The 14,596-nt window shown below is 47.2% G+C and overlaps 1 protein-coding gene and 1 long non-coding RNA gene across 6 annotated transcripts in view; one reads left to right on the top strand and one right to left on the bottom strand.

The window, feature by feature from the left end:
- The window catches only part of Gramd1b (GRAM domain containing 1B), a 235,965-nt gene that overhangs the window by 153,379 nt on the left and 67,990 nt on the right, over positions 1-14,596 (bottom strand). For 2 of the 5 annotated variants that reach the window (XM_052188628.1, XM_052188629.1), the window contains exon 1: positions 8,286-9,159. The exons of 1 other annotated variant lie outside the window; for it this stretch is intronic. In XM_052188628.1, the coding sequence (XP_052044588.1) occupies positions 8,286-8,662 (377 nt within the window). In that variant the 5' untranslated portion in view covers positions 8,663-9,159. Of the gene's footprint in view, positions 1-8,285; positions 9,160-14,596 lie in introns of those variants that run through there. 2 more of the 5 variants (XM_052188625.1, XM_052188626.1) reach the window with 1 other exon arrangement.
- LOC127689215 (uncharacterized) lies at positions 8,378-13,413 on the top strand. The gene is made up of 3 exons (XR_007978860.1): positions 8,378-8,466; positions 12,986-13,109; positions 13,310-13,413. It is a non-coding gene; the product is annotated as an uncharacterized LOC127689215 (long non-coding RNA).

Below are 14,596 nucleotides of genomic sequence, written 5' to 3'. Positions count from 1 at the left end.
ACACCCAGGAGATTAAGACAAGAGTATCAAAAGTTCAAAGTTATTCTCAGTTACATCATGAGTTCAAAGCCAGAGATTCATGAAACTCTGACTCAAACAATAAATGCAGCTGTGTTGACTGTTGTTCAAGATGGCCCGCTAGTCACCCTGCCTCCAACAAATGGGGGACGCAGGAGAAGAGCCTCTTGACTCTTGACAACAGCCAGTTGTCTGGACCAACATGATGACTGAACCCAATGCTCCTTCTACAAAACGTTTGGGCACAAATGAAGAAGCAGGACTAGTGACACAGAGAGAAAATGAACCATGGGGCTATATGGTGATGTTAATTCAATATTGCACTGGCCCCCTAACAGAGGCTCAAGTGCTTAGTTCACTCACGCCAGACACTTGAAAAGGCAAAAGTTTACCTTGCTGAGGCCACTCCTGTCCTTGGAATCTGTCAAGTCAAGTGGAAAACTGCAAATGTGAGTGGCCTCCACTGGGAGATGTTTCCACACGACACAACGCTGAACTAACTGGGCTGGTTACTACCGACTGAATGGGCTTCTAGAAATGAGCCACTGGCTCTGAACTGCTGCAGTCCTGTTACAAGAAAACCTTGAGGTAAACTCAAGGGATGGCCTGTGGTACAGTACAAGGCAAGTGTGGCTTTTGTCCCAGGTTCCAGTCAAGGCTGTCTGAAAACCCACAGAATCAGCAGTGAGTGTCTTACACACTACGTGCCCCCTCGATAGACCTGAGTTTATTACAGAGGGGGATCCATAACTCTGAAAGGTCCCCCCCAATTGAAAAACTGAACATGAAGAAAGAATACTGGGAATTAATACAGCAAATACAGCACTGGGGGTCAAGATTATAAACTATTTTCCTACTCCCTACTACCCTAAGTTTTACAAATAGCCAGTTACTTTATTAGACTGGCAATGATGGTTGACTTCCAATAGTAAAATGACTTATTTTACAACAACCAGCTTGAAGACCCTTGGAGAGCTTTTTAAAAATGTGTCACCAAGCTGTGCATAATGACAAACATCTGTATAGCATTTTCTAGGCTGAGGCAGGAGGACTGTGAGTTTAAGTGTGAGAACAGTCTGAATAGCATAGTTGAGGCCACCAGGGCTACAAAACAAGACCCCATCTGAAAAAAAAAATGATAGGTAGGTAGGTAGGTAGGTAGGTAGATTGATTAAGAGCTAAGCATGATTAGTACATTCTGTAATCCTAGCACTCAGGAAGTGAATCTGGGGATATCAGGAGTCCACAGTCATCCTCAGCTACATAGTATTTTCAGGGCTAGCCTAGGCTACAAGAGACCCTGACTGAAGCAAGCAAAAAGTGTCACTAGACTAACCATCCACTGTCTTGCAGCATTTTCCTCATCATTGGGACAAATACTGCTATGGTCACTGTTTGACTAATTTTTTTCATTGCTGTAGCAAACTACTCGAAGCAGGCTACTGTTATTTTTTAAACATTCACATTTTTGTTCACATTTTTTTTAATCCACTCTTTTTTTTCTTTTTGTTAAGATTTCTCTTATTTATGAGTACATTGTAGCTAGCTGTCTTCAGATTGTAGCTGTCTTCAGATACACCAGAAAAAAGCATCAGATCCCATTACAGATGGTTGTAAGCCACCATGTGGTTGCTGGAAGAGCAGTCAGTGCTCTTAACCACTGAGTCATTTCTCCAGCCCCTTGTTCACATTTCTTAAGGTTCAAGGGCTCACAACCAGCAGAATCCAAAGGTAGCAGAGTATCACAATAGTGAGAGATGAAGATCTAGGGCTTGTTTTGTGTCCTTCCTTCTGATACAGCAACCAGGGTTCATCAGGGCGCTATGGAAGTGACCTGCGTACCTCATTACCCTGCTACTAACAGATCCAAACTGGGCCCACAAACAAATTCTTTTACCATGGTTGAAAAAGAGAGTGAGAAAGAACTTGTTCTCTTTCTCACTCCTTCTCTCTGCCTCATCATTCCATAGCTAAACTAGTTAACCAGCAACAGCGAAACAGCCAATAGCTGTGGTCAGACCTCAAAGCAGAGGAGTGGTTCTAGGCCAGGGATAGGCTTGACTAGAGCAATGTGCTATCAGAAGAGACCCTAGGAAGAGTCTAATGCTCTAGAGATGCCACAGGCAGTTAGGGGCTGACCAAGGTTTCAGGTCACAGGTGTGAGACTCAGCTTGCAAGCCACCCTGGCTTGTTTGGTCACCTCATTTTTTTTAAATCTCATCTTCAGATCAGGTCCGAACCATGTGAGTCTTGGCCCTGTCAGAGAATACACAGGAAGCAGAGAAAGCTTCACACCATCTGACTAAGAACAAAACCTCTTTGAGGGTCTCCAGAGAAAGTACCCCAAGATCTTTATTCTTAGATCCCTGTCTTCTACCAACAGCCTTAGCTATGCATAGACAAATTTTCCTAGCATTTTTAAACTCTGCAACTTATCTGAAATATCTAGAAACACAGTTGAAAACATCTGAAATCAATACTACCCATTATTTTATTTATTTATTCACTTATTCATTTATGAGGTATGGGGGATTGAACCTATATCCTCATGCCTGCTCAGCAGGCCCTCTACCACTGAGCTACACCACCAGCTTAATACTGCCTCTAGAAGTGGCATGTGGCTGCCATTGGGAGCATGGGGTGGCAGGCCCTTGTCTTGACAGGTCTTTTCAACAGCTCAAAGCATCTGCATCCTGTTTCCTTCCCCCAACCCCCAACCCCCAACTGGAGGTGCAAGCCAGGCTTGATTTTCATTCTGTATTCCTGAGAGAGGTTTTAACCCTCTCCCCGAGAGAGAAGGAAACCTCCTCCATCCCTGGGCCCCCTTAGACAATTAAAACTTATGACCTCCTTCACACCAGATGCACAGCAGCCTGGTATGTCACACACAACTTTGGTCTCTGTAAGGGGGAGATCCTAAGACAACAATGGTGCCGGGGAAAACCTCTCCGTCTACCTAAAGCTCTTTGTACACACAGCAGTTCAGCAACCATGTCTGGTGTCTAAACACCTGCTCCAGAGCTGGCGGCTTGCTCACTAGGCACAGGAAGAAAACTCCCCACTGGGAGCTTAGCCATTCAGGCGCCTTAATGAAAACAGAGCACACCAGAAACAACCTGTCAGTGACTAGCCTAGCAACTGGGGGATACCCGGTATCTGGGAGGAACTAACCGAGAAGGGGTGGGATTTATCCCCGGTTACTCTGTCCCACAAGCATCCTGGTTTCCTGTAATTGGCTGAGCACACCAACCACATGGAAACTCCAGAAATACCAACTCCCACAGAGGAACCTGGCCAGCGTAAATCAGCCCACGGGGCTCCATCTCCACGTATCAGTTTCCACAAACTATTTTAATCTAGAAACCACATCTATAGGCAAAGGCTAGGCTGCCTCTTCTGGGGGAGTCCACCAAAGCTATCATTGTCACCCACGCACAGCTGCGCATCCCACACATCCCCTCCCCCAGCCCAAACTGGCTCCGCAGCTTCCCCTGCCCTGTGAAAACCCATCTTGCAGAAGCAGCTCCTCCACACCTACACCTCCTCAAGCATGCGAGGCCAGCAGCACAGAACTGTAAAGAACTCAGCGTTGGCACAAGCACATAGCTCGCCCCATTCTTGTTAGACCAGGAACAAGTTAATCTCTCCTACCACAGCCTCTTCCCTCCACGAAAGCCTACCCCACGGGTTCGTCATAAGGATTAACAATGGTATTTAAGACACTTAGCAGGAAACTTGGCACAAAATAAGCCTCACTCCCAGCCTCAAGGAATTATGGGACTGGTAGAAGTCTTTGCTTCTTAACCCTATCCTGAGTTGACTACTCACATTGTACACTAAAACCATTCACAGTCCCTTTGCATAGAATTGTTGCTTTGTGTTAAGAGGCATGTGAGTTTCTTTTTCTCTACCACACAGAGCAGGGCTGAATAGATGACCATATAAAGGCTGACTGAGTGTTAGTTTGGATGAATAAACTCAACCCTGCTCCCTGAAAACTGCCTGGCGTTTGAAGCAAATCTTCCTCCAACGGTCAGAGAAAGAGATGGAGAACCCAGACAAACATATCGAAGATGTTATACCTGCAAACTGCCAACCAGCTAGGCCAGCACCACAGAGTTACTCTAACACACCAGGTTGGGCAGAACTGGTGGGAACTAAAGGTCAGATGTGGAGCGAAACAAAAACGTTACTCTCTAGTAGCCAGCCTGCTAGCCTGTGAGGAGCTGCTAAGGGTAGGGATGTCCCACAGAAAGGGTGCAGGATGGCTGAGTGAGAGGTAGTCTAGAATCCACGTCACAGTTAGGATTGTGCCCAAGGGAGACAAGCAAAGAAGTTCTTCTGTGTTCTCCAGAAAGACGGGCTGCGGTTTCCAATGGCCCAATTCACTTGTCGCTTGTCAGCTTTCTTTCCCCGATCATAAGATACATCCTGGCAGACATGGCATTTCCTGAATTCCAATTTTCTCTCAGAATTCAGGAGGCCATAGAGTAACCCTTGTCATCTCAATTTGTGTTTTATCAAACCATTACCACAACCATTTCTGACCAAGAGATGTGGGAACACATGCGATTATTAATTCTTTTCTTCCTATTTTATTGTTGGTGGTGGTTTGAGACAGTACTAAGTCAAAGACCTTGTCCCATCAAGTTATTCATTGTTCAGAACCTGCAGGTGTTCCCCCACGTGATTCTGCTTTGTATAGGAAGAGACTAAAGCCAGATGTGGTATACACTTGTAATCTCAGTGTTCAGGAGTAGAGACTAGAAGATCAAAAGTCCAAGGTCAGGCTTGGATTCATGAGACCCTGCCTAAAGAAATAAAGAAGTGAATGAATGAATAAACAAAATTATCTAGACTGGAGGATTTTGTTATAGCAACAGAAAAGACATCCACATCCATCTTCAATAGATATCAATAGATATTTGGTCTTTTAAAATTCAACTCTCTATTTAAAAAAGCAGGTTAGTGGATATCTAAAGCTGATCCAGTCGGGGGCTTGTGGGTGCTAACTAAAGGGTATGGCCTTCTCTCTCTCTCTCTCTCTCTCTCTCTCTCTCTCTCTCTCTCTCTCTCTCTCTCTCTGTGTGTGTGTGTGTGTGTGTGTGTGTGTGTACTTCTTTTCAGCCTGGTATTAAATAATTTATCCCACAGGTCATAGTACTTCTGCAAGTATTCTACTAGTGAGCTAGACTCTGAGCTTCAAATCCAGTAGGACTGGGATACTGTGTGGTATCTAAATCATATTTCAATACATCTATCTTATAAGCCTCAGCTCTGCACCTATCTTCTCCGCCCCCCTGAAAATTTCTCAGACTTGTGAATAAGAAGAATGTCACTTAAGAAAGAAGAAATGGACTTACTGGTATTTCATCAACGAACATCTATGGGTCACCACAAGAGGGCAGGTACCAGACAGTGAACACACAGGACAGACAAGAGTGGGCAAGTAGTCCGTGGTTGTGTTGTTTTGTTTGACATTGGCTCCGATATTGTATTGGTTATTTTGTGTGTTTAGAAGACAACATCAATTAGCTCAGTCTGGTTTCAGATTCATTATATAGGCAAGATTCACCTACATTCCCAGCTCTGTCTGCCTTTTTCTACATATACAGTTGGCCTTCTGTATCTCCAAGTTCTGTAGTATCCCCAGATCCAATGGATTATAGATAGAAAGAACCCAGGAAAAAATATACTGAACGCGTGTAGACTTTATTTTAGACTAGATCTCACTAGATCTTTATTTTAGTCTAGGCTGGCCTTGTGTTGCCAATCATCCTGGGTCAGCTCCCCCTAGTGTTCAAATAACAGACATGCACCTCTGTGAAACGGAACAGACTTCATTTCCTTACCCTTGTTCTCTAAATAATAGCAATTCTTCACATAGCATTTGCATTATGCTAGGTATTAGGAGATACCTAGAGAGGATTTAAAGTGTATGAGAATACCGGCCATCAATGTGGACAAGGACACTTCCTAGTTCAATTCCTGTAATCTGCATGATATGAAGAGAGATTCAATTCCTGGAGATTATCCTCTGACCTCTACATATTTACACACACAACACACACACACACACACACACACACACACATAGTGAAAAATTACATCTGTGGGAAAATATGGAAGGGTTAAGCAAATAATCCTCCACTTTCTATAAGGAACTTTGTGACCTCAGAAGGACCTGGATCCGACTTCCATGGATACCAGGGGATGAGAAGATACTCATTTTCTTCCAACCCAATAAAGACGCACGTAAAAGAACTGTCTTAAGTTATACTCAGGATGTAAAATAAACTTCCTCTTTTCAATACTATCCTCCCTACTTCAACAACAACAACAAAATATCCTACCATACCTTTAAATAACTCTCAAAATTAGAACCATTTTCCTTACATTTCCTCAGCTCCACATGCCACCATCAGCCAGCAGTGCAAGACTCTCTCCATTTTGTCTTCCATATTTGTGCCTCTTTCAGGGGCTCTCACATCTGAGGGAAAGTACCTGAGTCATGGTTTAGTCTGAGATTAGCCCCTGCCAGTCCTCACTTCCCCATGCTCTGTGGAAAAGGAAACAGGGTAGAGTATTGGAAAAGAAAGACCTGTTGCCCCCAAGGTCCATAACTGGGAGTCCCTGTACAGCCATTGCAGACAGGAAAGACGTTCCATAGTCAATCGATGGGGGAAGCCAGTAAGACTCAGGGGGGTCACCTCCTGCATACCCCAGCCCAGTACCTCCACAGAGACACATCACATGCTTGTTTCTTTTGATTCTGGCCATATTGTCCCCTGAGTCCATCATATGTACCTGACCTCATACACACCTCACTGTTTTCTTTTATCTGTTCCTATCTGCATTTGTCATAACTTGAGCCCCTCCCTCCCCAGCCGTCTATGTCTCCAACCTCGCCTGTTCTTGTACAATCACTAAAGATAACATAGTGTAAATCTTCCAATGGCTCCATCTCTTCAGTGTGAATGAGACTTGCGTGTCTCTACTGCTTTCGTTACATGGTTAGTTGGTTTGGATTTGGATTTGGTTTGGTTTGGTTTCACTTAGGTTTGGGGTTTTTTTAAGAGGTCAACCTTTCCATGTAACCTGCGTGTATCTTGTACTCCAACGCTCTTCCTCTACTTTCTCCAGAGTTCTAGGACTACAAGCAGGCGCCGCACAGCTTTATTTATTTATTTATTTATTTATCTATTTATTTATATTTTGGAAGTTCTGGAGGCACCTGTATGCTAGGCAAACTTTTTTTTTTAAAGTGTCCTCTCGTGCTTAGCTCCCACACCCCTTCATACCCTAGAGACCTTTCTCAAGATCCCCACACTTGCTTGTGCACATTTGAGCTTTTGAGGCACACTCAACAAATGCTTCCTAAATCAAGATGAACGAAAGTGAACCACAGGTTGAATGAATTCCCATTAAAGTGACCCATGACTTAGTTACCACCACCAACAATAACAGTAATGCTGCCCCCCCCCCATAGTACAAACATCTGCTAATGGTCATTCCACGAGTCCAGAAGCAAACGGAGGAGGGGACAGAGTATCCATGAGTAGTGGGGGACTCCATGCCACCGTGGGCAACTTCCTGAAGCAACACACACACACACACACACACACACACACTCACAATTTTACCCCATGAGCTTCATGCCAGTTCTTGGACGTGAACAGCAAACATCTCCCTAGCAAAACTGGGGCTGGCATGGTGATGGAGAGATGTGTCTGTGATGCTGTAGAAAATGTGAATACTTCCTCTCTACATAGACGTGTACCTGTACCGGCATCTTAGTGTAGGGAAAAATGGCAAAAAGTGAAATGGAATTCGGAAGTCCATGTGGAGGTGCCACTTAAACTTCTGTCACTAGTCTTCCCGACACCTCCACCTGTACAATGGAATCATAGCACTATCTACCTAATTTCTCCAAATCCCATCCTCAGAGTGAAGCACTCAGCACAGACAGTAGTCTGCGCACAGTAAGGACTCAAGAAATACTAACTGATAACACTGTATTGGCCATTTTGCTGTGAGGATCAGGAAATGAAACGCAGCATGAACCTATGTCAAACACATCAAGTAATGTGAAGTCCCTAGTCGTGGGCTGTGTGCTAGCCCTGGTGCCCTGGCAGTGCCTTAAGACGCCGAGATGACGCGATAAGCTCCAGCTTTGGTCCCGGAAGTTTCCACCAGAATACCCTAGGGTCCTAGACTGCCCTGGGGAGGGGCGTGAGGAAGACTGCTGGGGAGAAAAGGGAACCTACCTGCTCTCACTGCACTCCTTCCGCTCCCTCACCCTCAGCCACTTGCGGAGCAGGAAGCGTTTTCGGCGCGGGGACGCGCTTGGTGTGGAGCAGTTGGACCACGGGGTGTCCTCGTCGCTGGAGGGCGTAATCTCAATGGACGGCAGTTGCAGGAACTCCTTGCCGGGGGACAAGACGCCGGGTAGGTCCGGGGCTACCAGCCCCGCCTCCAGGCTCTGCTCTTGCACGTTCTTCATCCGGCGCATCTTAAAGCGCCGGCGGCGGAGCGTGGGGGTGGACGAGCTGGACCACACCGCGCTGCCCTCGGGCGCGCCCTGAGGCTCTGGCACCTGCAGGGCGGGCAGCTGCAGGTTCTCCATCATGTTGGCCGCCGGCATCGGGGTCCCTGGCCGCTGCCCGGTGCCCTCCGCCTGCAGCCTAGCTCGAAGCTCCCTCTCTCGGCTCCCAGACCCGGGGCCCGTGGCACTATCCCCTCTCACGTTCAGCGGGCGGCTCGAGCCTGCCAGTAGATCAAGTTCCTTTTCCTGGAGCGCGGCGAGGAGGGGACTGAAGGGGAAGCCGCCTCCTGCGGTCTAGAACTTTAAGAAGAGCGCTTCCTCGCTCAGTCCGACGAGGGAGAGGCGACCCGGGACGCAGTGACAGTCGCCTGCCAAGCCTTGCCACCCGGCTGCCCTCCTGGGGCTCCCCTTCGCGTGCCCGCGTGTTTGTCTTCCGCTGAGCCCGATCGCTCGCTCGCTCTGCCGGTGTCTCTGCCTTAACGGGACTCGGCGGCCCCGGACCCCAGGGAGCTGCGCAGCAAACTCTCAGTGGTTTGCGTTCAGCAGATTGCGTTGGGGAGCCGGCTTGGCGCTGCAGGAGAGTGGAAGGCTGGAAGAAGAGGCGGTGGTAGGAGGGAGAGGAGAGAGAGAGAGAGAGCAAGGGAGACACTAGATAAAAACAAAAAAGGTGGAGGAGGTGGAGCTGGGGGCTGAGGAGGGAGTGGGTTGCTATCCTGAAAGGACACGCACAGGCAGCGACAGCCGTGTAACTGTACACGGAATCCCTTGGGGAGGGACTATACCTCCGAGTCAAGGCTGCTCCAATCAGCCTAATGAAATAGGAGCACAATCCAAACTTTCTCAGGGCAACGATTGGCTAAGCAGCTCTGGTTAGCAAACTCCCTGCTTTTTCCTGGGGGAGGGGAAATCAATGGATTTAGCCCTCCCTCTCAGACCACCCAAGATACAGGGGTTGAAGGAAGACTGAGTGACTTTTCAGCCAAATCTCTGGCCTCCTAAGAAATGTGTATTCTCTGAGTTGTTTGGAGTGCTGACCAGGAAGACAGGGCAATGGAAGAAGGAAAATGGAAAGTTCCTGGCTGCTTCCAAAATGGTATGCTGGGAAGAAAAGACAGTTCTGTAGAAGAAGCTGAGGACACCAGACACGGACACAAAGGAAAGACAGACGATAGGGTGAAAAGACACAGGACACACAGGACCAGTAAGGAGATTGGATGCATGGTGTGTGACCTGGCCAAAACTAGAGCCCCGTTATAAGTGAGAGCATAAAAGGTGGAGAGAGGTCAGCTGGTGCACCCTCAGAGACTCCGGGGAGTCAAGTGCATCCCTGGACATCCCTGAGACTGTGTGATGCTGCTTCCACTTGCTGGGGAATGGGCTGGGTCACACTGCCTCAGACCTCTAAACAGAAATATGGACTAGTCCTGCCAAGTGTATCAGTGTGACGTATCACCACCCGACTACAGGCAGGTGTACCCTAAGAGGTGGGGCATAGAAGTGATCTGCTTTAGGAAGACATTCTTTGTTGAACTGAGCCCTGCCTGCTCCCAATGACCCCACTCCCAACCCCAAACAGGGAGTTTGCATCTCCAGTGGGAGACCATAAGGAACAACAAAGAGGTGTTCCACCCATGAGTCCGGACCTAAAACCTCCTAATATTTCATTAGCCCATTGTCTTTGCTGGTATTTGTTAGTCCGGTTTCCCTTTAGATGAATAAAATTCACATCCCTACAGGTCAGGAAGACATCTGAGGTAATAGCTGTCTGTCATGTCCTGCATTGACACATGCAGGAGCTTAAGAAATCCTGACATTACACAACCTCCTTGTGGCTGTGAATAAAAAGGAAGTGCACCTGGTGAAGGGCCAAGGCCCCATGCACCCTAAGCGATTCCAGAGTATCAGTCCCTTTCCTGACCCTTCACATCCGGCTGCTGGCTTGCACAGGCGTGATTAGCTATTGCTCTATTTTAACTCGTGGTGGCAGAGAAAGGAGAAACCTCTTGCCATCAGGTGTCAGGCCTGGCAAGGAACTGGAAAGCTCTTCCGGCTTGGACCAGGAGTCTGGGCTGTGTCTCAACATCAGAATCAGTCAGGGATCTACACAGTTTGTTCACCGTCTTAGATCTTCTCCATGGAGGAACCCTTTGCAGGAGGATCTGACAGCTTTCCAAAGAACCTGCCCCTCAGATGGGCTGTTACTATAAGAGACCTTGTTTAGAGGACAAAAAAAAAAAAAAAAGACAAATAATTTAAGGAAAGAACGGATACAAAACACACACACACACACACACACACACACTTGCCATAGGCCTTCTGAATCTAATGCATAGCCTCACAATGAAGACAGGTCACCAACTTCTTCCTCCCTTTCCCTTCAGACAGGTAGGTGTTCCACCCATGAGTCCGGACCTAAAATCTCCTAATATTTAATCTCACACGAAGATCCCAGGAACATCCCTCATCCCTGCCTGAGCTGCTCCTTCATTCGCTTCTGCCTGTAGCTTCTGCCTGTAGCCTCGGCTGTTCTTAAAGCTTTAACCTTTTCACCCCTCAAATCCCCAACCAAAATTAAGAGTTCAAGTCTATCCTCACTTCTGAAGCAAGTCTGAGGCCAGCCTGGAGAGAGACAGAGACAGAGACAGAGAGACAGAGAGATGAGACAGAGAGACAGAGACAGAGAGACAGAGAGAGAGACAGAGAGACAGAGAGACGAGACAGAGAGACAGAGACAGAGAGACAGAGAGAGAGACAGAGACAGAGAGAGACAGAGAGGGAGGGAGAGGGAGAGAGAGACAGAGAGGGAGGGAGAGGGAGAGAGAGAAACAAATACAAATAAATCAAAACCACACACGCACACACACATACACACACACACACCAGCCACCACAGCTGTTCTTCTGGGTTTTATTTACTTTGGAACACAGATAGTTACAACTGCCAGCACATGTCCCCTCTAAGCTCCTCAGAAAGAACCAAATGTCTCTTCCTTTGACCCCTTCCAATATGCTTTTTAACGGCATGGGACCTTTAGATCCCGTAGAAAGGTTGTCATCCATTACACCTTCCTAGCAGCCTTAGGACTAAGGTACAGAAGTTACTCCCCTCTTCTTGCAATCATGAAAGTGCAGCAGAGCTGCAGAAGCTTATCCAAGGACTCCCAAGTATGACAATGACTGATACTGCAAGGCCAGAGTCAGACCTTCAGAAAGCAAGGTAGAGGCCAGCGAAACCATAGACTGTGCGAGAAAATAGTTCCCTGATAGTTCTGGACTGCAGCTGCTCAGCTGCAACAGCTGTTTTACAAGTAGGCAAAAGGAGCCAAATTAGAGGAGGGGGCAGTCTCCCGAATCAGCTGATGGAGGAGGGTCTCATGGCCAGAGTGCCTACAACTCCCTTTCAGACTTGTGCCCTCCCCTTTCCCCATTCCCCCTCTCTCCCTCCCATTTGCTCTAATAGCACCTCAGTTCTCCGGGGGAAAAACTGACCTCATCTCTTTGTGTTGGGGGGTAGGGGGTTGCAGACAGGTGGTGTTCAGAATGTCCCAACCCCCAACCTCCAACCCCACATCTAGGCCTCCAACTTTAAATGAATGCATCTCATATTACCAAGAGACTGTTGTTTATTCTCAGCTGTGCAGGCTCTCCTTTCCTATTGACACAAGACACCCAACACCTGTCCACTACTCCTAGAGACTCGAAATGACTTAGTCTATTATGCAGGAAACCTAACTAGCAGCTTTGAGCTAGGTATCTCCCGAGCACACGTTTAGATGTGTAAGCTGTGAAAACATGCAGTCACCCACCAGCAGCCCAATAGGCAGAGACTGCCCTACATTGCATTCGCCAAAATGCACGGGCAAGAGCAGACTAGGAATACATGAATGGAGTTTGCAACTTGCAGGAAAGCTGGAGACGTGGACAGAAACATAGCAGCAGATGCTGTGACATGGGCAGATATGTCCCTCTTTTTATCAGTGAGTGCTTTGTGCAAAGGGCAGTGTGGGGGACTCATGTTCAATGACAAACATTTACCCAAGGCTAAGGCTGGTTGAAGACTGGAATGCATGGTCAACAAGTGGGGAGTGGCTTCCTCCTTAGGTCTTTGGAAGGTAACTGGAGCCTGGTTAGAGGCTGTGGAAGAAAACAGATTGTCCTTAAAGGCCCAGAGCCATCCTACCAGTCCTAGTATCTGAGGCTCAGGCTTTCAAATTTAAAACAAAACCAACTTGGCAGACACTTGGCTCATTCCTATAATCCCAATTCCAGGCTCCCTGGGGAGGCTGAAACAGGAGAATTCATAGTTCGGGTCCAGCCTGACCTCTACAGCAAGATTCTATCTCAAGAATTAAATTAATTGAAATCATTGATTGGCTTATGACCCAAACAAGCATTTGTCTGAAATGACTTTTCTTGGCTGTAGGGATGTTGATCACTGACTTCCTTGAGGTCTACAAACCGCTTCCCTACCTTGCCCAGGGAACTAGAAACAGAGACCAATCAAGCAGGTAGCGGTGAGGCAGGAACAAGGTGTAAAGGGTATGAAGGTAAGAGGGAAAGTGGGGAGAATCACTTGGATCCACTTTTCATGTGTCTTCTTTTTTCTGGAGTCTCCCCTGGCCTCCCTCCCCTTGGGGGAGCTAACCGCTTAGGAAGAACAGGGAAAGGGCAGACACGGTTCTGGTTCTGTGTGTAATGTTGCATGCCACCAAACCCGATCACCTGAGTTCTTGTGTTCTATCCCCAGAACCTACAGAGAAGCAGGAGAGAGCTTACTCCTCCAAGTTGTCTTCTGACATCCATGTGCTCAACACATACAGAAGCACTCACACGTGCAAATAAATAAACGATTTCTGGGTTTTGTTGTTGTTGTGTTGTTTTTAAAATAAGAAACAGCTATGCTAAGTGTATGAAGCTGGGGGAGGAGGGTAGACTAGGAAGCCAACTCTCGCTAAGCACAATCTAAATAAACCACAGCTGACCAGCCACCACATCTAGCCCCTCCTGAGGAAAAAGAAGAAAGTGCTCCAAGATCTGGATGGAAATTATTCCATCGGGGAGTGCTCTCAGCCGGGGAGTGCTCTCAGCCTTGGGGAGTGAGCAAACTTGGCAAAGAGTCTAGCTTCCACCAGCCTTCACCAGAGCTGTGATCTCTAATGTCACCTGGTCATTCTGGGAGAAGGGCAGCCACCAGATAAGCCTTCTGGTTTTCACAGCTCTTCAGAGAACGTTTTGCATAACATTTGGCTGTCCTTGCCTGTAATATCAAAGCACAAACAAACGCCATCCCCTCTTGTCTCTTAAGTCTTGCAAGGACGATCTTCGTGCAAGGCAGAACTGGCAATAACTTCCTAAGGTCACCCCATCTACCCTTGGCTGGTCATGCCAAGCCAGGCTGTATGTAAGTAATTCAGCCACACTCCTCAGAAGCCACACAGAATACCCTCTCAGGAACACTGAGTTAAGCCATACTAGTAAAGACTTTTTTTTTTTTAGTCACTCTTTATCAGATTGGATATTGTCATTTCCCACCTATGTACTCAAGATTTTGAGTAGCAGCTTTCTCCCAGCATGGAATCTCCCAACTCTGGAATCACAGCAACCACAAAGAACAGAACTTAGCAAGTGATAAGCACTCTGTTACCCCCACCTTTGTTGTGTCTGGTTGCAGGTGTCACTCCCTTGTTAGAAACCAGGACTATTCTTGTTGATCTTCCACTCGGTTTAATTTGACAAGTAACTGTTAAATTAGAGCACCATGCACGCGCCTTGCTGAGTGCTGGAGACAGAGCAAGAGAAACCCCACACAGTTTGTGTGCTGGGGTACACTGGCCAGCAAGTCCGAGTGAATTATATGCAGATAAGATGTAAATGGAAAGATTAGAATACTTGAACCAGAGGGAAATAGGAAGTCCATACAGGATACATGGAGGAAATAGTATTTCAGACTCAGGGAGTAAGTAGCCAGGGGGTAGAGTTGAACCCCTGTGATCATAGCCCTCGGAAGGCTGGGGAAGAATTGCTGTGTATTGAG

The sequence above is a fragment of the Apodemus sylvaticus genome, chromosome 7, assembly GCF_947179515.1.
Source record: "Apodemus sylvaticus chromosome 7, mApoSyl1.1, whole genome shotgun sequence".
In the NCBI taxonomy this organism is placed as follows: domain Eukaryota; kingdom Metazoa; phylum Chordata; class Mammalia; order Rodentia; family Muridae; genus Apodemus; species Apodemus sylvaticus.
This window is presented reverse-complemented; position numbering and strand designations above follow the sequence as displayed.